General features: G+C 52.3%; 2 protein-coding genes across 16 annotated transcripts in view; one reads left to right on the top strand and one right to left on the bottom strand.

Moving 5' to 3' along the window:
* LOC122165707 (acyl-CoA dehydrogenase family member 11-like) overlaps positions 1-7,900 on the top strand; it is a 16,182-nt gene extending 8,282 nt beyond the window's left edge. For 5 of the 10 annotated variants that reach the window (XM_042828972.1, XM_042828969.1, XM_042828973.1 and 2 more), the window contains 7 exons: positions 560-700; positions 1,528-1,620; positions 2,221-2,328; positions 4,516-4,687; positions 5,000-5,066; positions 5,349-5,481; positions 5,579-7,900. In XM_042828972.1, the coding sequence (XP_042684906.1) occupies positions 560-700; positions 1,528-1,620; positions 2,221-2,328; positions 4,516-4,687; positions 5,000-5,066; positions 5,349-5,472 (705 nt within the window). In that variant the 3' untranslated portion in view covers positions 5,473-5,481; positions 5,579-7,900. Of the gene's footprint in view, positions 1-559; positions 701-1,527; positions 1,621-1,703; positions 2,028-2,220; positions 2,329-4,515; positions 4,688-4,999; positions 5,067-5,348; positions 5,482-5,578 lie in introns of those variants that run through there. The other 5 variants (XR_006170578.1, XR_006170577.1, XR_006170579.1 and 2 more) reach the window with 5 other exon arrangements.
* MTMR3 (myotubularin related protein 3) overlaps positions 7,699-23,090 on the bottom strand; it is a 74,592-nt gene continuing 59,200 nt past the window's right edge. For 3 of the 6 annotated variants that reach the window (XM_042828965.1, XM_042828964.1, XM_042828963.1), the window contains 8 exons: positions 22,543-22,738; positions 20,741-20,926; positions 19,242-19,412; positions 17,091-17,236; positions 15,030-16,431; positions 13,267-13,377; positions 12,749-12,837; positions 7,699-9,796 (listed from right to left, as the gene is read on the bottom strand). In XM_042828965.1, the coding sequence (XP_042684899.1) occupies positions 9,625-9,796; positions 12,749-12,837; positions 13,267-13,377; positions 15,030-16,431; positions 17,091-17,236; positions 19,242-19,412; positions 20,741-20,926; positions 22,543-22,738 (2,473 nt within the window). In that variant the 3' untranslated portion in view covers positions 7,699-9,624. Of the gene's footprint in view, positions 11,158-12,748; positions 12,838-13,266; positions 13,378-15,029; positions 16,432-17,090; positions 17,237-19,241; positions 19,413-20,740; positions 20,927-22,542; positions 22,739-23,090 lie in introns of all 6 variants that reach the window. The other 3 variants (XM_042828967.1, XM_042828966.1, XM_042828968.1) reach the window with 3 other exon arrangements.

Raw genomic sequence — 23,090 nt, 5'->3', positions numbered from 1 at the left:
CCAGCATCTCCCAATTTAAAGCTCCAGCATCTCCCAGTTTAAAGCTCTAGCATCTCCTAGCCTGTAGCATTCTATGGCCAGAGCTTCCTCCAAAAGAAAGGCCAGATCCCACGCAGTCCCACAGCACACCATCACACACAGGAGCTACAAATCTCCATCTCCCAGTGCTTGGCACATTGCATCTTGCCAAGGCAGCATGTCAAATGTCGCATGGAATCTGGCAAAGACTTTGCAAGTCTGGTGGTCTGAGACTCTCAGAGGTGCAGCCTCGTGTCCATTATCATTTGGAGGAGCGTGGATTTGTGGCCTGGGTGCCTGATGGAAGCTTTGATAAGGCTCCTGTTAGGCCCAGGGAGATGGTGCTGTCCCTTTCTTCATACTGGGCTGCTTCTAACACGTCGTGCCTTGCTGGTCACTGGTCTTTGTCTCTGAAGACAATTTTGGGAAGGGTTGGATTTTGCCATTTCCAGACAGGCTTGTGGCACCTCAGCAGCCCAGGCTGGGACCAGTCTGAGCTCAGGACCCAGGCCAGCAAAGCTCCCTGCTTCTTCCCACACAGGTGCAGACACGAGGGGCTTTTCTTCTCCTTATGGAGATGGCTCGGCTGCTTGGACTTGCAGAAACCAACATGGCAAGCGAGCAGGACCAGCTCCTCTTGAGACTGCTTGTGCCAGTTGCCAAACTGTACACGGGGAAGCAGGTATGGAACAAGCAATGGGTTTGTCTGGAGCAGGGCTGTGCGTTCCCAAAGAGCTGGAAAAGAGATGTTGTAGCACAGCCAATACAGAGGGCAGCAGGAGCAGCGGTACAGGCAGCGAGCGACCGCCCTGCAGGGCCTGCAGCATGATGGCTGCTCTGCACTAAGGCTGGGTTTTCAATTGGGAGACCTGTAACCCTGCTCTCAGGAAGCACCCAGAACGCCGGGGTCCTTCCAGCAGGCAAGCCATGGGGACAACAGGCAGAGCAAGCGCTCTGATGCACTGCATCTGCCACAGAGGAATGGTGCTGAGGCTTTAGCAGAACTCCCTGTGCTCCAAGGCCAAGTTGGGACCCTGAGCCACAGGAAATATCCTTCTCCTAGTTATGAACAAACAGAAGAGAGGTAGCAGTGTTAGTTGCATTAGCCTTCACTTCGGGGGTCCAGCCCCTCCTTACCTGCCATCAGCTTGGATACAGAAGCTTACACATCGTAGGCAAGCAGGTGGCAAAGATTCTACTGAGATACAGGCACCTCCTTTATGCACCAAGCAAGCACAGTTTTGCCCTTACTTAGAGAGAACTCCAGTGACAAACACCCCTCCTGGAGCTTCTCCCCAGCTCTGACTGCTCCCACGTCTCCTCCCAGTGTTGCTCAGTCTCCGTTCCCCAGGCTGCAGCTCCCCCTGTGTAACCAGCAGTCTGCCTCAGCAGCTCAGGGGCCCGGCAGTCCTGTCCTGGCAGGAACTGCGCTGTGATGTCAGAGGTTTCTGGCCACTTTCTCCCTCTGTGCGTTGTACATTATGTCGGCTCTCTGGTTTTTTTTTGCAGGCTTCTGCCGTTGCTATTGAGGCAATGGAGTCTTTTGGAGGACAAGGTTACATGGAGGATACAGGCTTACCAGTCATAGTTCGTGATACTCTGGTAAGAGAACAGCAGGAAAAGCTTGTGCCTCACTCCATCCCTTCTTTGCTGCCTGGTACAGACAGGCTCAAATGAAAACGCAGACTTGTAGGGATTGGACAGATCAGCACAACGGGAAAGGCATCACAACAGAGATGTAATGACAGAAGGACTGGGACAATAAAGAGGTGCTACAAAGGAAGGGAAGAAGATTGCTCACCCCTATCAGAAGATTCCAGGTTTGCAGGGCAAAGCTCCACCAAAGAGGGATCACCAGAAAGAGATCCTTCCCCAGTGAGCAGCCAGCCCTTCAGTGAGGCCTAGGAGAGGTGCAGCCAGGCTCCATCCCTTCCTGTCACAGCTGAATTGCCTTCACCTCAATTCAGTCACTCTTCAATCAGTGCTTCAGGCCGGGATCAGCAGTTCCTGTACGTCCCAGACTCACCCCCTAGCTCTCCTCACCAGAGCTTCTTTCCACTTGTGGTCAGGCAGGAAATCCCTGGAGATTGTCTGGATCTCCTGTAACTCTGTAGCTCTGCAGCCTCACGTTCGCTGTCCTTTCTGGCAGCTTTCAGCCCCCAGCAGCTCCTCTGTGCTCTCACAGTCCCTCCTATCACACAGGTGCTGTCCATATGGGAAGGAACAACAAATGTCCTATCGCTCGACGTCCTGAGGTCCCTCACCAAGAGCCGGGGGCAGGCGATGGCCGTGTTCTTCTCCACAGTGCAGGTGAGCCCTCAGCAAAGCACCAGTAAGCCTGCTTTGATGCTTTGGCAGCCTTGGTGTTGGTGCTTCTGGCTGAGACTGCTAGAGAACATGCCCAGACTCATGGCTTTGGACAAGCACTCCGAGGTGTTTCACAATCTGCTTTTTAAATGGCACTTACAAAAGCAGAGCACAGGCAGTGTTGATTTTGGGATCCTTGCGTGCTGCAAAAGACGCAGATAATTTCATCTCTCCAATGAGGAGCTGTGCACTGTCTGTTCTTCAAGAAAGGCACCGATGTGAGTTTATTTTTAATGTGAGTCACCTCCCTGAGCCCCAAATCAGTTTTGTGGGGTTTTTCTGTTTGTTTTGCTCTGTTGTTTTTCCTTAAGCTGGAAAAGCAGCACAAGTCTGATAAATCTGAAACCTTCTCCAGGGCCACCTTCTGCATTGTGACTTTCTATTTTTATTCCCACTGAAAAGATGGAAAGAGCCAAAGGAATCCCACTGCTGCCTCCTTCGAGGTGCAGCTCCCTGCCCTTACCCACAGGCTGCTCCTTTAAAGGCGCTCAGGCAAAGGCAGCCACGGAGAGTTCAAAGAAGCTCAAATTTCCTGAAGACAAATGAGAATCCGTGCCATCAAGGGGCGCACAAAGCAGCCTAGAAGGCACGATCACCACATGAGAGGATGTTCCCTCAGGAATTGGATTATTCACTGAGGTAGAGCAATTCAGACCACATTAGCACACAGCTGTGCTTGGGAATCCTAAGCTGCTGGATTTCAGCACCTGCAGATGTACTTTCTCATCCCCCACGAGAAGAAGTGAGAGTTCTGGGCTGCTTCTCTGCCTTCAGCACTGAGTTTGCTTTGGGGCACAGGGCAGAGGTGGTGCCTCTGTGGGCTCTGTTCAGCACAGCTCCAGCAGAAGGGAGAATGGGAAGTGAAGTGCAGAGCGTGGCGCTGACACGAGCTCAGCTGTGGGCTCTGGTGCATCCTGGAGGGAGCAGCTCCGTCCTGCGCTTCCTCCCAGACGCATTCACCAGACCTGACTGCTCACAGGGCTGCAGCTGGGCACTGAGCTCCAGCACGGGTTCTTAACATCCTCTCGTACAACTGCCATTGATGGAAAAATGCCTCAAACAATGTGACCACCAAACAAGAAAACTGCGTTTGCTCATAAGCAGGACTAATGAGCAGAGCCACTAATTAACAAGCAGTTCAGTCTGACACTCAAGAGAGTGGAGGAGAGGGTGGTAGGCTCTAAAAATGGCCTGGAAAGAAGCTGGCCTCTACAGGCTTACGTTGATTGGAACAGTTGGGACTGGGACACGCAATGCAGGGGTCTGCAGAGTTTGGGCTGTGTGGTTTCAGCTCCTTTGCAAACCACAGCTTCAGCACAGCAGGAAATCAGCACAGCTTACTGAGGTGAGAGCCCACAGAACAACAGAGCTGACACTTGTGCTTCCAGCCCCGTTCTGATGCTCTCCACGCTGCCGCTGATCGCTGTGCTGCTGAAAACCATTCAGACAACCCTTGGCCTGGGAGCACAGCCAGGGCAGCGTGGCCTGGGCCTGTTTGCAGCACGGCGCAGCGCTGGCTGCCACCCAAGCTGCTGGGGATACGTTTGTGCCCCTGGGGACTTTGATCCATTTTTAAACCACCTCATGGGCATTCTGTGGCTCGGAGGGTTCTTTGCACTTTGTCTTGGCCCTTTAATGATGGGCTTTTTGTATTCGTACAGCATCTCCTGCGAGCGCTCCTGTGCTGCTTTGCCTCGAGCGCAGAACAGCAGAACAGCACTGTGCCGTCCTTGTAGGGCAGGCAGCACTGCCTGGGGTGTCGTTGTAGAAGCAGTACAGAAAACAGAACAGGTTTGGCTGCGCAGGCTGAGCGCCGCTGCTTTGCTGTGCTGCTGGGGGAACGGCAGCAACGCTGCAGGTGCTGGTAGGTGTTGGTTCGTGAACGGCCTCAAAGGAGACTGAATGACAAACAGCGTAAATCCAAACGTGTTCCCGTTCTGCCCTCAGCCTCGCTGCAGGGAGGGATGTGAGCGCTGCAGAGGTGCGGCACAGCGCCGAGGGCCTCGTTTCAGAGGAAAGCACTTTGCAGTGAGCAGGGACACCCGCAGCCCCTCGGGTGCTCGGAGCCGACCCCTCGTTGGCCTCGGTGCCACGCAGGAGGTCAACGCGCCTCCCGTGATTGTTTTGCAGAACAAACTGGAGTCGGCTTGGAGCAGCGCGGAGCTGCAGGCCGCAGCGCAGTCTGTGCAGGATGCCGCCGGCCGCCTCGCACGGTTCTGCCGAGGAGCTGCTTCCGAAGGGGCAGCGCCCATGGAGCTGGCGGCAAGAGACTTCTCCTACTCCTTAGCAAGAATCTACGCAGGTAGGGAGGACAGAGGTGAATTTCAGAGCAGGAGGGCTGTGAGCTGTCCTGCTGTCCCCGGGCTTCGCTCCAGCTCAGGAGCAGAGTTTTAAAGAAAGCCGTCGTGCAATCATAGAACAGCTTGAGTTGGAAGGGACCTTTAAGGCCGTCTGGTCCCACTCCCCCACAGCAAACAGGGACACCCACAGCTCAGGCTGCTCGGCCTGCTGTCCCCACCTCCTTTCCAGCGGAGGCAGCTCAGCACGGGAAGCAGTGCTGAGCAGCTCAGCCACCCGAAGCCCAGCAGCACTGACGCGCCGCGTCCTTTCGCAGGAGCTCTGCTAATTGAGCACGCGGCTCGGCCTGGCTCCTCCCGCCTTGATGTGTGCGCCGCTCAGAGGTAAGCAAAGCCCCTGGCTCTGACCACATTAGGTATCCTGTCGTGCCGCAGCGCTGCTCTGCCTGCATGGGGGCCACGCTGCGGTCAGACCCGAACTTCACATCCCGGGTGGAGACCAACAGCCTTGTGGGTTGGTTCCCAGCAGCATCGCTGCCATTCCCTGCACCCTGGGGAATCTCCACCCCGCAGCGACGAGAGTCGTCCAACTCGGGGAAACCCTCGGGAGCAGCCGGCGTTGCGTGCGCAGCACGGCTCGGACAAACCGCCGCGTTCTGTGTTCAGGTGGTGCAGGCAGGAACTCTGCCCTGCGGCTGCAGAGCTGAGGAACGGCAGCTACAGCGCAGAGGAATCGTCCCTGGACGGCGCCCTGGTGTACGACGGCAGCCCCGCGGGCAGCAGGCTGTGACTCAGACAGGTAACGGAGACGCTCAGGTTGCACCCGAGGCAGCTGCAGGGAGCACGGAGAGCCCCCGATGGGGGTCGCTGCTGAACAGAGGTATTTCCGTCTCCAGGGCAGCGGTGGCTGGGTCTGCACAAGCGTTTGGACCCAGAGCACCGATGCAGCTTTGAGACAAACATCCACAGCAGCCCCACTTATAGAACCATGGAATCATGAAGGTTGGAAAGGACCACTGAGGTCCCCACCCCACCGTGCCCACTGCTCGTGTCCCTCAGCACCACACCCCCAATGGTTCCTGAACGCCTCCAGGGACGGTGACCCCCCCACCCCCCTCCCTGGGCAGCCTCTGCATCACCACTCTTTTGGAGAAGAAATTGTTCCTAATATCCAACCCAAACTTTCCATGGTGCAACTTGAGGCCATCACCACTCGTCCTGCTGCTGTTACCCAGGAGCAGAGGCCGATCCCCACCTCACCACAACCTCCTTCCAGGAGCTGCAGCAATAACGTCTCCCCTGAGCCTTTTCCTCTTGAGGCTGAGCCATCCCAGCTCCCTCATTCCCTGTCAGAACTCAACGCATCCAGACCCCGCACAGCTCCACAGCCCTTCCCTGGACACACACCAAGGTCCCCGCGGTTCCTTGCAGGGCCTTCCTGCCCTCAGGCACATCCACACTTCCTCCCAGCACGGTGGCACCTGCAGAGCTGCTGCTGGGCTCGCAATCCCCTCGTGCAGATCATCCACAAAGGTATCAAACATTTCCAGCCCCAGTCGCCACTCGTCAGCTCGGTTTGTTGAGCGCTTTGATCGGAAGCCAACCCCATTCCTTAGGGGAGGAGGGCGCCCTGCGGCCGTGCACGGAGCGATCCGAGCCGCCTCGGGGAGCTGCAGGCACCGGGCGGACGCTGCCATCAGGGCACACGGCAAAGCCCCCCCAGCACCCCCTGGTGCTGCCTTACTGCCGGTGCAGATGCAGCCAGCGGGAGATGTCGGGATGCTCTTGCTGTGTTTTAGACAAATGCTGAGTGATCCAATCATTGTCAGAATCAGTGACTCGAAGCGGCAGCTGAGTGCTCACTGACGTTCGTTATAAAGAAAAGCAACGAAAAACTGAAATTATTTAGATTTATAACAGAAATCTTTGTTTTTTCTCATTCACAGAGCTGCTCTCCAGTGCTGCCTGTGCTCCGATGGCGTTTTCTTGGTGGTGCCTCCACAGGAGCTGCAGCCCTGCCTCACGCTGCCCAGATGAAACAAAGTCTTTCTGACCAGAAGTTGCTCACCTCCTCCCTGCCCGCGCTGCCATCACAAAACCATCAGTGCTCACTGGTTGGTTAAGTCGTGCTTTTGGTTCTTTCTTTTTCCCTTGCCCCAGAGCAGCTCTGCTGTGCTTAAAGGTGACCCAAAGCAGAGGCTTTGCTGCACTGCTCCTGGCTGGACGCCCCATCCCTGCTCACTCAGCTCCACGGGCAGCAGAGGTGGGCAACAAAAGCAGTCACCACTGCACATCAAAGGCAGCGCCGCTGCCCAGTGCTGCTCCGTAACAGCCCTGCGAGGGGGTAAATCGCATCAACCCCATCACTCAGATCCCATCAAGGCCGGACACGTCAGTACCAGAATGAAAGAAAAATCATTTCTGACCTCCAGCAAGCTTATTCATTTCCTACGTGTGTCACAGCCGTGCTGCAAGTGATGCTGACATCACTTCTGACGCACGCTGGAGATCGGAATCCCACGCTGCTCCACCAAAGCAAACACTGCCTCACCTGTGCCGTGCCCAGCATCCAGCGGGGAGCAGCTCTGCGGGCGCTGCTCTGAGGCGGCTCAGCACAGGGCTCCCAGCTGCACAGCACCACTGAGGAGTGACTCAACACAAGAGGAGCTCCGTAAAATCTGGTAATTGAAACCCGCTGCTCCTCTGCGCGTCTGTAACAGTTGCTGTATTTTCTTCCTGAAGCTGTAAATACCACCGCCGGCCCTGAGGTCGCCCAGCACGCAGGTGTGAGAGAGCACAGCCATGACCCTGCAGGGGGAGGAGAGGAAAATCCGCTCTTCCAAAGGCGAGAGGGGCAGCAGGCGCTGAAGGAGGGGCTGAGTTATGGGGAGAAAGGCGAGAACCCAAGGGAGGCTGCTCTGCCCAGCCCTGCTGCGTCCAGCCCTGCTGCTGGGAGGCAGGAAGGAAAGGCAAAGAACTGGGCCGTGTGTCAGCGAATGCTCCCATGCAAAAACGCTAAACTTTATTCACTTTTATTTATATATTTAACAATTCTAAAGTATTTACTTCTCGCTTTGACAAAAATGAAAAATATAGGAGCACTTTACTCTCTGCAGGAGAGACAGGTTATATGTACAGCTATGGAGAGATACTGCTTCCTCCTTTACATACAAAGAAAAAATAATATTAATAAAAAAGTGCTTCGTCGATCAAAAAAAGACTAAGAGCTGCAAGCATTTATTCACACTGTACATCACAGAGCCCAGAAACCCGTATCAAACCTCTTGGCACCTGTCCTTACAACTGCAGAACCCACGCGTGTTTCTGACGCGCCGCACGTCGCTGTCGTCTCACAGCCTCTGCTCCACATCCAACATCCAACCGCAGCAGCCCCAGCTCTGCCCGCACAGCGCCCTCAGGTCAGGAGAAAACAGACAAAAATGCCATGGCAGAACCCAGCTTTTTCTTTGCTTTTCTCTCCTGCTGCTCCCAGGCCCCTTCCTGTGCCAGCACAGCCCCCACGCCTCCATTTCTGCCCCCACGCCTCCATTTCTGCCCCCACACCTCAGCTCAGAGAGCAGCAACGCCGGCACGGGAAGCTCTGTGTCACTTCTTTCCCCACCAGACTTCACGAGATGGCCTCTGTCTGACACTGCAGAGCAGATTGTGACGCTGCAGGGAAGGGCAGCGCTCCCTTCCCAAGGATTGTTCGTTATTTCTTTCAGCTCTCAGGTACTCAACAGGATTGTTTTATCCTGCAGAGCAGTGCAGGAGGTGCGAGCCGGGCCAGGCAAACGCTGCAGAGCACGACGTGGCCAGCTGCATCCCTGCTGCCCGGCTGCACCGAGCAACACTGCTCTGCCACAAGGGAGAAGGGGCTGAGGGCCTAACGCTCAGTGAGAACGGACACTGAGGAGATCCACACCTGATTGAGGTGACTCGGAAAGCAACCCAGGCTGGGGCAGAAGGAGGGGAATCGCGATGTACTGCGAGAGCCCTGCTAGAACCCTCAGGCAGCTCCTCCCTGTCTGGAGCACACTGGAAAAGGAGCAGCCGTGGCAGAAGGCTGGGCACAGCGCGTTCCTCAGGGACCAAATGCAGCAGCAGTGCAGCGCAGCACAGCTGGAAGTGCTGCTGCTCTGAGCGCCCTCCCCAAAGTGCAGATAAGGAGCTCTGCGCCGAGCAAAGCGGCCTACGGTGGGACAGGGACACAAATCAGAGGGCTGCTCCTTCCCCACTCGGTTTTAAATAAGGAATTGCAATTACACTCCTTCAGATAGAGGCGTCGGTGTGACACCACCCTCAGCCCCTCCTCACCTCTCACCAGCACCCGCAGCTCCTGCAGCCAGCACTGCCCAGCTGTGCCCAGCCAGCAGCACGGGGCTGCGGCAGCACAACCCGCGATCCCCTTCACGCACTCTAAGAACAGAGAGGCAGAGTGCTCTCTTGGGAAAGAGATTCCCACTTCTTCTAGCAGCAACAAGTTCCCAAACAGCAGTTTCTTGTTTGGAAGTAACAGGAGTGATTGAAAGCACCGGCGCTGGGGCTGCAGCGATTCACCTCGCGCACCGCCTGCGCCGATTCCCCTCGTCTCCTTTCCTCCACCAAATTGTCTGCAACGCAGTTCAGCAGTGGGACAGTGAAATACAAAAGGGAGACCTGGTTCTGGTGCCAGCTCCCTTCCCGCCTGTACGACCTTCCAGCAAACAAGCAAACATATATATTATTATATACACACACACACAGGCGCGTACACGCACACACACGGAGAGGACAGAAAGGAAAGGGAACGGCTGGAAGAGGAGATGCCCGCACTGCAGCAGCACGGTGAGCTCCGTCCCGCTGAGCAGCTCCTCGCCCCTCGTCCTTCCGGTCTCGGCCCACTGGGGTCACAGGATCACACACCTCTGCCACGGAGGGGCGCCGCCTCCCGGCCGGGCCTTTAGTTTGACGTGGCAGTGATGGGTTTGTCCAGTTCAAGATCCAGGCTGGCGCTGCTCGGGTGCAAGCTGCTGTAGCACGATTTGCAGACTCTGCTGGGCTCAAAGAGCTGCTGGCTGGGAACCGGCACCTTCTGGTTACAGCAGCTGGAGCAGAACACGTTTCCGCAATTCCTTGTGTCAGGAACAGAGGAGAAATGGAAAAGACAACATTAGCAGCAGTTGGATGAGGTTAACGGTTGTAGAGTTGTGCTACCTGCGGTGCTGTCTGTCCCTAAGCACCAGGACACACAGACAGCCCGCCCTGCAGAGCTCCACACCAGAGAGGATGTGAGGGAAACCACGGCACACAGCGGCTGCTCCTCTTTCAAGTGCGCTGCCGGAAGGGTTCAGCACGGAACCGGCACAGAACCCAGCACAGGTGATGCAGTCCTCCCAGCCGTGCTGCCCTGCCCCGTTCCCAGCACCACACGTCGCTCACAGCAATGCTGTCGGCAAGGAGCACGCGGTGCACGGCGCCATGCTCAGGCTGTGCCGCAGGATGCACTGCTGGCGGGCACCCACTGCATGCTCTCACAGGGTTAGGTGAAGTGTGGGAAGCGTCCCCTGCTGCTCCTGCAGCCCTCCCTGCATGCTGCACGCCTCGGCAGGCCGCTCACGGCTCCCGGCGCAGCCCTGCAGTCTGCCGTTCACCTCCAGGCCCCGCTCCCTTCTCATCGACTCTTTGGCATCGGGACTTTACGCCACTACCGATTTGTGCAGGAAAAGATTTGCTGCTGCCAAGAGTGACAGGAAGCTCTGCTTACACCCAGCAGCTTCGATTAATGCTTCGCTGCCAAGAGATGGGGCTCCCAGATGCTGGGCACTGATGGGGAACAGCCAGCAGAGAAATGCCATTTCCCATTCACAGGGCTGACTTCTGCAGCTCTGCACAGCAGCTGCGGATCTCAGTGCCACAACCCGAGCAGCAGAACGTCACGATGGCCAGCTTGGGGCTGCGGGCTGGAAGCCTTCAGGAATGTGTCAGAAATTACTGCTAGAAAAGCCAGCAGCAGTGAAACCAATTGCTGAGGTGTGATCTGTGCTGTCAGCTCCCATTGCTGCTGTTCAAAGAGCAGTTATCCACAGAAACTTACTGCAGATGGATCGGGTCAGAAACAACCAGAGGGACTGGAAAACCATTATCCGTCTGTTGCAGCTCACCAGCTTCCTAACAGAACACTTGTTTGTTGTCCTTTTGTCTTTCTGTGACAGCATTCTGGAACTGCTCTGCCCTGAGCAGCTTTCTGTGCACCCCACTGCTGTGCACGAGGGATCTGGAGATGTTAGACATCTCTCCCCTTGGAGGGCAGGCGACTTAAAGCCACACCACCAAGAGCTCCTTGCACTAAATTATCCACGTTCACCCATTTTGTGAGACACCACCTCTCTCCCAGCCCTGCATTACCTCTTATTGCCACAGTCCTTCCAAAATCAGCATCAATCCTTTTCCATCAACATGCACACGCTTGCATGGCTTGCTAACACATTGGCACCTCCCAGGATTAATGCAAAAAGGGAAAGAATGGAAGCTAAGATAAATGGCTGAACTTGAAGGTTAACCTCTTCCCAGTTAGCACTGCAGCATTCTGTTACTCAAACACACCATTGCTGATGGTGACAGTTAGTGTCATCCACACCACAGTTTCAGCTACCAGAAGCCAAGCCTCAGTGCCCTCCTGTGGAAAGAGAAGCCTGTTTTATCAATCTCAGCATCCAGCAGCCACCCACAGCTTATTTCTGGAGCTTTCCAGCCAGGTGAAAAACAGGGGGAAGAGCCTGAGTTAGTTTGGAGAAGTTACTGAGAAAATGCAGACAGACAACAGGCAGAGGCTGCTGTAAATGCTCACCAGATCTGATCAACACGTTCAGTGTCCCTGCAAGGAGGGAAGGAAGAGCTCAGAGGGAACAGCAAAAGAAGCAAACTGGCAATGAAGGAAGCTGGGTACTTTTATCCTGCTCACGTTGGAAATGTGCTTCTAAGCCACTCTCACCCTCAGACAGGCAGGTGAGCAGACTCACCAGTGCTTTGTAACAACGCACACAAGGCAAATGCTTGGTTTTCCTGTCAGCTGGGATGGCAGCCCTTCCTCTGCGAGAGGAACGAGAGCTCACCTGGACGGCCTGGCCAACCCACATCAGGCATTGGAAAGCACAGAACAAAGACACCAAAGGAATCCTGTAACAGGACTCCAGACCCTGCATCCATCTCAGCTCCTCGTGGTGCTGGAGGTGTTCAGCTCCCCAGAATCCAGGCCTGCAAAACTGCGATGTGGGAGCAAAGTGGGAGCAGGCCTAGGGGAGCCACGGGCAGGGAGACGGTGATGGATGGGGGCACTTCACCACAGGTACCACAAGAGACACACAGAAGTGTTCTCTGAACTCCTATAGAACCCCTCAGATGTGTGTAAGGATGCTTAGCAATTACATCTGCACACACAGTGAACATGAAACTTGAAAAAAAATCCATCTCGTTCAATTCCTCATTCATTCTTCCCTGGTTTGTTTATCTTCACATGAATTTTAAGTGAAGCAAAGTTCAGAGGGGGCTCAGGATGCTTTCAATTCTTCACTACTTCAAAAAGCACCGAAGCATCAAAACGTGGTAGCTGCCATTTATTTCAATGACAGTTTTCGTGATCATTTTCTCATGGCCAGAAATCAGGAATAGGGATTTAATAGAAATGAAACTAAGACAGAATTTCAGATTTCCAAACGATCCAATCCAAAGGCCCCTACTGAGTGCAAAGGAGACACACGACTATTTTTTAAGTTATTTTCATCACCTTAAGCTAAAGAGCCAGCTGTCTCCAAATCCAGCTTGAGAGAAAACGCTGGGATCCACCTGGGCCAGGGCGTAACAGATACCCAGCGTGGCTCCTCATGCACAGATGCAGTGAGCTGGAGCCGAACAGGAGCTGTCCTGTTGCCTCAGAGCCCTTGGCTCCTGCAGGAGCTCCCACTCCTACCCCGACACCCATCCTTCACTAAGGAACTTCGAGGCAAAACGGAGCCCTTCCTGGCCTAAGAGCAGAGGGAAGATCCGAGTGCTGGCCTGGCCCCCATCCCTCCCTGCTGCTCAGATACCTGCAGTGGTGCTTCCTGCTGGCGAGCCAGAAGGCGCTGTCGCAGCCGTAGCAGTGAGCGGCCAGGTGGTCGGGGAGCCATCGTGTCACCTGCAAGGGGGAGAAGACAAACCTGTCAGGTTAGCAACCATCACACCTCAGCTCCCACGGCCCAAGCAAAGCCTGTTCCATTTAAAAGCAGAAACTCAGCGTTCGCAACACTGACAGAGACCGAAACTTCCCCCCTGAGACCTGACTGCTGAGCTGCCCTCAGGCAAACAAAGGAAGTCACGAAGTCCAGCTCCCTGCTGCTCTCTGTGCCCTAGAGGCGCCCAGGCTGTGAGGCTTCCCCACGCTCCCTCAGCTCAGCCCCGGCTCCACCAAGTGCCCACAGACAGCAGCGGGTTCACAGACACGGAGCTCAGGGCAGGAGGTGAGCGAAACGTCGTGGCACACGAGCACAGCGTGTGGATAATCTGAGTGAGATGAACGGCCCCTCCTACCAGAACAGTAAGTGATCTGAAGGGATTCAGTCTGTACCTCTGTGTCCTGTTTGTCCACCTGCTCCCAGCTGGCTTCAGAGAAAATCTCTGTGCTGCAGTGAGACAAGCAGTTCTGATCCAGATTGCTTTCCGAGTCGGGTATTGAAGTCTGTTGGCAAACAAACACAGCTGAACAGAACCATCCCGTCATCCTACTTCCACACAGATCAAAGGCGGCCAGCTGTGGGGAGCAGTGGGGAGGAGCCTCCTGCTGAGGAAGAGCAGGCTGTGTGTGCACGGCAAGGGAGGTGCCAACATCTGCCAGCTCCCCGTGTGACAGCGCAGGCAAACCAGCACCGTGTGGGACAAAACGGAGCAAGCTGAAGCAGTTTGTGAGAGGTGAGCTGCAAACAAGAGGAAATCCACCAGGTCAGCTTTTGGCCCTCTGATGTGAGCTAGAGTGGATTTCAAATCTGCTTTCTCCAGTGCTAGCATAGAGTCCTGACAACACTTGGAGCGAGAAACCAAGAAGCTGCTATCTGTGGCTCCAATTTCATGGCTGTGTTTCTTTCCCAAGGCTTTCATTTTCAAAATAAATACTGGTGGTGCATACATGCCCTGCTGTCTGAAAAAGATCTGGAAAACACATGCAGAATCACTCATGGGAAAGCCAGCACCTGAGCCACGTGGACGGGGAATAACGCTGCCTTACTACAGCCTGGGCTGGCAGCACTGCAGTTTAACTGGCTTAAATAAAACTATGGGGAAAAAAATCTTACATATTTTTGTGCCTGAGAACCTCTGGATTTACAAAGACGGTCCTCTACTGCCAGATGAGGCAAAAACAGAAAGCAGAGATCAGGTTTTAAAACAAGTGACACCAGAAGACATCCCAGCCCCACACTTGGCTGGAGAAGGCCTTTACACAGCGCAGTGCAACAAACTGCGCCAAAGCATCACGTCCATCAAGGAATCAAAGCCACATCCAACCTCAGAGAGACCCAGCTGAGATGGATGCTCAGGAGGAGCTCTGGGTGCTGTTCTCTCTGACATAACTGCATTTTTCTCAACAGGTGTCCTGGGACTGTCCAGCACCTCTGCTGCTTCTGCACAACAGGAAACTAAACAGGCTCAAGTTGGAAAGCTCTTCCAAATCCTTCCCTCTCCCAGTCTTGAAGGCACATAAAGCAAATTAAATGCATACATAGGAAATTTTTCTTGAGTACTGCATCAACCTGGGAACTCCAGGCCAACACTGTGTGAACGCACCTAAAGACTCTCCTGCATGTCCTCACCTCCCTTCTCGTGCCCCCTGCCTCCTCCTCCTGTGTCCTCACAGCTCTCCCTTCTTTTCTTTTACCTCGCTTCCAATTCTTGGCTTTGAGCTAACAGAGCAACCACTGCTGCACCTTTCCAACCCTCTGCATGCAAAGCACCGAGGGATAAGAGCTGCGTTCCTGCCCCAGTAAACGACACTGATGTCCTTAGGAAAATGTCCTTCCCATGAATGAAAACAAAAGCACAGCACGTGGGTTTTCGGAGTGAAGCCAATGCAGTATGCCCAGCTAGATGCAAATACACTGAAACATGCTGCTTGAAGCAACCCTCTGCTATTTTCTTGGTCAAACTGAAACACAGTGGAACCATTCATCATCAGTAATGCTGCTCATCAAGCACTCTGATCACCTGCGCGCTCCTCAGAAAGACCTCGAGGGTTTTACAAAACCCTGTAGGGCCACACCAATCCCTGCCTGCCAACAAGGGGAGATGCACACAAGCAGCCCGCAGTGCCAGCAGCGGCCCAGCCCCCACCTCACTCACCACCTCGTCCCCGTAATCGCCGTTGAGACGCAGGGAGCTGTTCAGGAACTGGCTCTCCAGCCGGCTTTTCAGCTCCTGGAGCTGCTTCTTCAAGGTCTCCACCTCCTGCTGATGCCCAGTCTCAATCTGGCGCAGGCGCTGCTGGATGACATCGCTGTACACAGGCATCCCGTCGTCATCCAGGTGGCTCCTGGCAGGTTGGTCTGGGCTGCCGGCCGCCTGCTGCTTCCCGAGATGAGCCATCATCCATTTCTGGTGCAGGTTCCTGAAGTGAAACTGCGCAGAGCCGCAGCTCGCCGCCGAGACCTGCCGGCTCAGAGAGATCTTCATCCTGCCGTCCTCCCCGTTCACACAGTGCCCGTTTGTCGCCTGGTATTTCTGCACCACGCCGAGCCCTGCAGGCTTCTCCGCCGCCTTGTTCTCAGGCTCCAGCTCTCCATTGCACACCACCTCGTCTTTACATTCACCTAAAGGCAAGGCACAAGGGGAAGGCATCGGGATGCGCGCGCTGCCCCTGCCAGCAGTCCTGTGCACTTTTGTGCCCAGTTTCTGAAGCTCTATCACGCTCTCCCCCTCCGGCCTGTTTTCAGTAAGTCGCGAAAGCTCGTCAGCACTGTTGTCCATCAGATGGGCTCTGTGGCACGGATCCTTGGGAATCAGCTCTTGCTTGGCTTCATTCTCTGTTAAGGTCTCTGTGGAACTCTCGATGTTGGATGTTCTCACCTCCTGCAGGCTCGTCAGAGGGAACAGAAGGCCGGCATGTGATACGCTGTGCAGGCTCTCTCCCTCTCCTTCAGGCTTGCCCACACCTTCCTCCACATTCTTCTGAGTGTCTCTATTTACAAAGCTCTCCAAAGGAACAGTCTGCAGTCCTTTCACCTGAGGTAACTTCTGGATAGTGTTACTGAGATCAGCGTGCTCCTCCTGGCGTCCTTTAAGCTCACAAGCACCTTGTGCAAGCGGACGTGGATTGTTCATTGCCATACCTTTGTCCTCAGCCTGTTCACACAGTTCACTGACATAGCCGTGTAGATTTTCAGTTCTCTTCTCCACATGCAAGGCAATCTCATCCCCTTTACCTGCAGTCTCTAGGCTGCCCCTCGAGTGCTCCTCCACACCGACCTCCTCTTTAGTGGCCTCCTGCAAAATGTTCTCCATCTGCCCCTCCGCCACGCCAGCTGCTACGGAGAGCTCCGCTCCCATCAGAGCTCTGCCCTGCTTGCTCAGGCCATCCCCATCAAACGGATCATCCCCAGGGTTCCCAAGGCTGCTCAGCTCCAGGGACCTGCGGTGCTCCTGCCACTTCTCATTCAGGCTGGGGTCGCTGCTGCGCCGGTTGGTCGTAGGCACGCTGCTGTCACAGGCTGTCGTCAGATTGTCAAAGGATCTTGTCTTTGGTAACCTGCACAAGTACGAGCAATCAGAATGACAAATGACAAATCAGGGTGGGTTTTTTTTGTTGCTGTTTTTTCTTTTTTCTAAGTTCAGAGACTGTGGCTTAAAACCTCCCCTTTACGAGTGGGACGCCTGCACAGTATTATCCAGAGCACATTTGGACCATCTGTAGGGAAAAGCTGCTTCAGAACTTTGTTGTTTGCCTGTAGGAAAATCTGTTGAATCAGACTTCAAACATCCCCAGATCCCTTTACCACAAAGCACAGATGCTCACAGTCTGGTCACACCTCCTAATTAACGTGTGCAAAGAATCACTTCACAAAAAAAACAAAACCCCACAAAGCAAAGAAAGTTATGCAACAGGAAAAGAACTGAAATTCAAGTCAGCCAAATAAAAGCTTATATCCACTAAAGCCAGGCAATGCCCACAGCTCAACTCATTTCCTAATCTCTCAGATTCCATACATTTGTTATGCTCTGACCTCTGAAACTTAATAGCTTTCAAACCTGAAACAAGGAAAGACTGCTTTGGGTCAGTGAGTCAAACAGCCCACAAACACGCCTGTGAGAAACACTTCCCTCCCACAAGTATTCTCCTCTTAATATCCCACAATATTCCTTATTGATCTTACTTTACAGGATGGGATTTCTGAGCTCTAGGCTCACCTGCCCAGGGGCTGATCTTCAGGGCTAGAGCCTGGAACAGGGTATGGGGCACAGGTGTCATCAGCAGGCGTAGAGGGGGAAGAACAGGGCAGGTAAACAGCACTCCAGAGCATTAAATTACGCACATGGCACACTGGGTACAGCACCTGAGAGAGAAAAACACACACAGTTGTTCAGAAATTGCAACTGCTTGCTGCCAGGGTGTAAAAATGTGTTCAGAGCTGATTGGGTTGTTGTTCAGATTTGCAGCTGGGAGGCTGTCTCAGATCTCGAGATAGTTCAGAAGGCCTGAGAGCAGCTACGGCACTTTTAATCAGCTACACTTGGATACGTAATGATCTTCTCTTTCAGAGGGAGCTTGAGGCCTAACAGTGCTGGCTTCCAACTTCCCGTGAATGAATTCCTGCCAACTGCACTGTGTGAATCCACACCTCAATAATGCTGCTGGGCAAGCTGAAGCACAGAGGAAATCAGCAGCCCATAGCAGAGCTTTCCTGTGCTTTGTATGACAGCGTGCCACACGAGAGCTGAACTCACAGCCTCTTTCTAGGGCTCCAATTCATCAAAGCTAAGCCCGTCTTTAAAGGAAGCACTCACATGTGAAAAATTAAGTACATGTAGAAATACTTCTGCTGAACAGGCAGCCTGCTCTTGAAAGGGATTCCTTGACTGTGCAACATGCTTTCTGCTATGTCTGCATTCAAGAACGCCTTGAGTCTCTCTATCAATTTCACTGTTTTTGCAAGCAGCTTTCTTTAGGAAAAGCAGGGAGCAGCAGAGAGCAGCCAAGGGGTTCAGAGGGAGGATGTGGGGCAGCTCAGTTTGAGGACTGCTGCTCTTAACGACCACAGTTTTAGAACAGATGTGCCCACATCACTGAGGCACCTTTTCAACACTGAAGTAAAACAAGGAAGAAATGAATACAAGATAGGAAATTAGTAAAACTCTAAGAACACACACAGTTTATCCCAGTTAGTTTAGTATGGTGAGCCATTTACCAAGAGCACGGCCCAAGCCACCTAGACCCCACGTGCAGTGCAGCAGGTGAAGGCAGCCCAGGGCCACAGCAGCTCTCTGGCTGCACTGCCTGAGCTGCAGGTGCTGAGCTCCTCCTGGCTAAGCTCACTGCTGTGCTCAGGGAGCACTCAACGCACCCACAGCTCCAGAAGCCCTCACAGTCTGTTTTTATCTGCAGTGCCTCATGCTTTCAGCCATCACAGCCACTGCTAATGGCAACGCCAGGCTGGGAAGTCTTGAAAGGCTCCCTGTGATGCTGCCTGTCACCATGACAGATGGATCTGCACGCAGACTGAGCACAGGCTGCAGGTGTGGTGTCCAGAGGAGACGGGCAGAGACAGAGGGCTGATGTGAATACTGAATTCATCCTTTCATAGCAAATGCAGACAAATTCTTTCCTGCTAAGCCAAGTTTTAATTTTCCTCTTAAGGAACAACCATAAGCTGCATCCTTCACATGCAAAACCACGGCACAGCCCTTACAGCTGGGTTTTTGGTGTCTATGTTTCATTACCAAAAGCATTTAAATATTTATAAGAGCCTTTGCTACCCTTGTCACCGTGATCTCTGATGACTGGCTGTTTACATGCCATGCCTACCACAGTGCAGCTCCAAATCCCTTCCATCCAATACAAAAGAAGGTAACTGCAACCTTTCCTGGATGGGAAGCTTCAGTGAAAGTATTACAAGAAACACAAATATGCCAAATGATTCTAGTTACATTTTCTGCATCTACATTAAATCTAAATAGTGTCTGGGTTTGTTTGTCATTTCATGACACTCCTCTGACACGGCTTTGTTCTCTCTGTCAAACACAGAAACGTTAGTAACAAAATATGTTTCCAGCACAGAGAAATTTCTGAGGCTGCACCTGACATTCCTCAAATACAAGCAGACCTGAGGCAGGACCTGAAACGTAAAACTGAACAGAGGCATCCAGCTGTAAATATCGAAGAGGAGAGCTGAGGTGTTTCCAGAAGGGTGCACTGTCCCTGCACTGCACTCGTGGTGAGTGACCTGCCATGTCCCACTGCTACAGGATGGGTGTTCACTGTGGGCCACACTGCTGAGAGCATCGGATTGAGAGTCCCTGAGAGACAGAGCCTCTCATGAGAGGGTAAGAAAGGATACGTACAGATTCTGACTGGGAGGAGTAGAGCAGATTCTTGAAGGCTTTGTTTGCTGCCCGCAGCAAAGACCAGACAGAACAGGTCCGTTCCTGAGTGTGTTTTTCTCCTCTTTCTTTCGCATTGTTGCACAGGAATGTACCAAAGAGGCAAGAGTAGGTGTGCTGCACCAATTTGACCTGCAGAGACCAACGCAGATATGGTCATATGGCAGAAGACATCAGCTTAATGCAAGAATGCTTCAGAAAAAAGAAACCTTTCCTTCACAGGGCAGTGCATTCTCTTCCCAAAGACCTTCCCAAAGATTTGATATATCAAATAAACCTGGAATTTTCTGTGTCTCCCTATGAATTAATTGCAAAAGGATTTACAGATAGAGGCATCTTTTAAAAACTGCAAAATATAAAGACAAGCAGTGGTTCATACTCATTATAAAAGTCTTGCTAATTTGAAACTCACAGACCTGAAGGAGAAGTTATAAAACATTACTGCAGCAGCACAAAGACAAAGAATGGTGGGAATAAGTGTTAATCTGTGTCAGTAGAGATGTGCACAGCATACATCCTAACCATTATTCACTCCACACTGTGCTCAACGCCTGACCAAGCTGCTTAACGAGCCTACCTTTAAGTGCCTGAACAACCCCAACAGCCCCAGTGGCTGTGCACAAACAGACTGGGGGTTTTGCTGTCAGGCAGTGGGGACATTAAGGGTAATGCTCACACACAGCTCCCATCGATTAGCAGTGAGCTAGGGGAGCCAGTTACAATCTGATGCATCCTATTTCACAACTGAGCTAAGCTGGGACTGCACATAAACTCAGTTACATGGCCGAGCTGGCAAGCAGGAATGCCAGTCATCTACAATCACAGCAACGGCTTTAAACCTGTGGATCAGACATTCCATAAAAGCCTTTGTTCCTCAGGTTACCAGCTCTGCAGGCAGCCCACCTCAGAGAGCCACACTCTGGCCTTAAAAACTGGCTTTGACAGTCCAAGCAAGTTTCTAATAAGAGAGCTCTCCCCCTCCAGAGGAAAGAAACACCGCTGGTACATCCTGTACATTTTCAGCAAAGGAAGAAAAATCGAATGGAGAGGTAAAGAGGAGTGCTTAGAAGAGTTATCTTCAGCATCCAAAGAGATCCAAGTCAAGGGAAGTTTATCTGCCAGTAAACAATTTTCTATTGTGTGGACGTATTGCACTGAACTTATTTCAGCAGCTCTTAAGTAGGATGGTTAAATTCATATCGTTTGTTTCTTCCCTTCAAGTTTAAAAGAAGCCCTTAAGGGCCCTGCTTTTGTTTTAAGAGCGAACAAACCCCAGCCTCCACAAGTATACAAGTATTTTTGTCTGCTGCATGAGGGCAGCTCTCCCCTGTCCTTTATCAGGCTGAAGGCATCCCGCCACAGACGGATGGGAAAATCAGAAACCCCTCAGGGCTCTTCAGAATGTGTGTACTGGGTTAGGAGCAGCCTATGAAACAGCAAGCTCTCAAGCCACAACTCACAAGGAATGCTTCGTTAAACTCGAAAGAGCAGGGGAACTGCCTCTGGAGCTGATGGACGCAGTCCAGCCACTGCAGAAACACCGGGCAGCGCTCATTGAGGTCATCCGAATTCTCACCATGGCCACAGCGATCGGCAAACTTGTGGCCGAAATCCAGCCACTCCATCTCCACCAGCACCTGGAAACCCTGCACAAACACAAGCACAGATCAAAATTTCCCCTCTACTTCTTTCTTTCTCTCTCTTTTTAAGACGGTCTGATGCTCGCGGAGCTCATCTTATTGCTGTGTCCTCACTCCTGACTTCCCTTCAGAATCAGCCCCCATCACTTACCTTTTCTCCTTTATCCAGTACCTCTATTTTCTTAAGAGCTGCACAATGAAATTAGGACTGAAGTGAATTCCCAAGCTCACATGGACAGGAAAGGGAATAAGACAGACTACTAAGTCCTCTGGCTCACGAGGAAGCAGACCTTGACATGAGAGCTATCTCAAGAGCATGAACTTCAAATCTTGATTCAAACCCAGATAATGGTAACCTTCACTTGGATATAAAAGGAAATCTTAATGCTCTCCTTTGGAAACAAAGGAGACAATCTTTCTGTCAAAAAGAAAATTCACCACGACAAGATATTCACACACAGAGATTGCTTGCCTACATGTGTGTCAAACGTAGCACAGCCATAAAGGTCAGATAAAGGTCTGATAAAAGTCAGACTGCACAGTTTCTCATGCAAACTCAAAGGGCAAAGCACATTCCAAAAGTGTCTAGTGAAGAACCCGGCTGTGACACCTAGTCTTACAGGACCTGAAATCTACCACGTTAGAAAGGTTTTGCTTCTAAGTGGAATGAGAAAGTGTAGATCACACTTCATTAAGCCAATGGTTGTAATTCAAAAGGAAAAAGAAAGCTGATAGCTGTAAAGCCTGAAAGTGACCATGATGAAATTCATTCTTCTGAACATTCCTTATTCTTGTGCATAGTTACAGTTCATGGCTCCTCTGATGCAGCGGTGGAAAGGCAGGCAGCAAAAAGGTGAGTGTAGAAGAACTTTTCAGTTTGAACAGGAAATGACAACACTGAGGAGGGACTGGGAGGAGCTTCTGCACCAGAGACAGAGCAGAGTGTTTTGACCTGGTGGATGCTGACCTCTAGAACCAATGTGAAAAAGGGTCTGAGGAAGTCTCCACAACTTCCTCCAAAGGGCACTGCTACAGTTTCAGCTCCCTGTCCACATGTATCTGAGGGTTTAAACACCAGAGTACAGCACAGTGCACAGACACACACTTCTGTTCTAGACAACAAAGGCATCTTGCATGTGGGCTGACAGATGGAATCTAGCCATCACATACCCCACAGTGCTGAAAAGCCTTGGAAGAAAAAAATCAGGCTGAAAAAGCAACAGTGTTATAACTCCGTGACAAGGCATAATGAAAGAAATGAAACTGGAGAAATATGTAGCTAAGAAAACTGGAAAAGAGAACAGAGAAAGGCTTTGCATCAGCAGTTGGCTGAGAAACTGCAGCTGTGCCAGCAGCGCTCTGTATTGCATGTTCTAAACTAACTATGGGGAAAGGAACACCATGACAGGGCAGTTATTGCAAAGAGGAAAAACACAATCTGCTCTTGAAGTACAGACTATATTTACACCTGCATGTAACCGTATCTGCAGACTGCTGTTACTGAACTCCTGCTAGCTCCTGCGCTGCTTCTAGGTGAAAATTCTGTAATTACTTTTCAATACAAAATTCCTTGGAAAGGAACCCAAACTCAGTCAATGTTCATCAGCAGATGGCTTACAAACCTCTGTGGTCCTGTAGTAGGGATCTAGCAGCAGTTTGGCCAGAGCCACGATCTGGGGGGTTCGGTCCCAGCCATCGGAGCAGTGCACCAAGACAGGTCGCTGGTCTCGGTCCACAGCATGGACCACAAGCAGTGCAGATTTCAGAAGCACAGATAAGTGCTGCAGCCATTTGGTGCTCTCCAGAGCTGACAGCCAACTGGAAGAAAACAAAGGAGGACAATCTTTGCTCTTTTAAAATGCTTCCAGGTTTGAATCTCTGATTTCATCAAATCAAAGCATAACCATTCTTAAATGTGTAAATAAGCTGTGAATGTCATCACTGATTATTTTTCAGGTACATTTTGCTAAGACTTTCCCTGAACTGTAAGAAGCAAAGCCTTGCAGCCCACAATCAGGCTGCGGCAGTTGCCCAGATAGGTGCACAGCAGATCACCAGCACAGGCCATCATAAGCACCACTGGGTAATGGTTACTTCCAGCAGCCTGTGCTGATCCCCTTCTTCCCAATTCAGGTTGCACTGCAGTCCTGCTGTCAGTGGCAGACCTTGA

The sequence above is a fragment of the Centrocercus urophasianus genome, unplaced genomic scaffold (assembly GCF_019232065.1).
Source record: "Centrocercus urophasianus isolate 14NV4802_14NV808 unplaced genomic scaffold, USGS_Curo_1.0 seq_30, whole genome shotgun sequence".
Classification (NCBI taxonomy): domain Eukaryota; kingdom Metazoa; phylum Chordata; class Aves; order Galliformes; family Phasianidae; genus Centrocercus; species Centrocercus urophasianus.
This window is presented reverse-complemented; position numbering and strand designations above follow the sequence as displayed.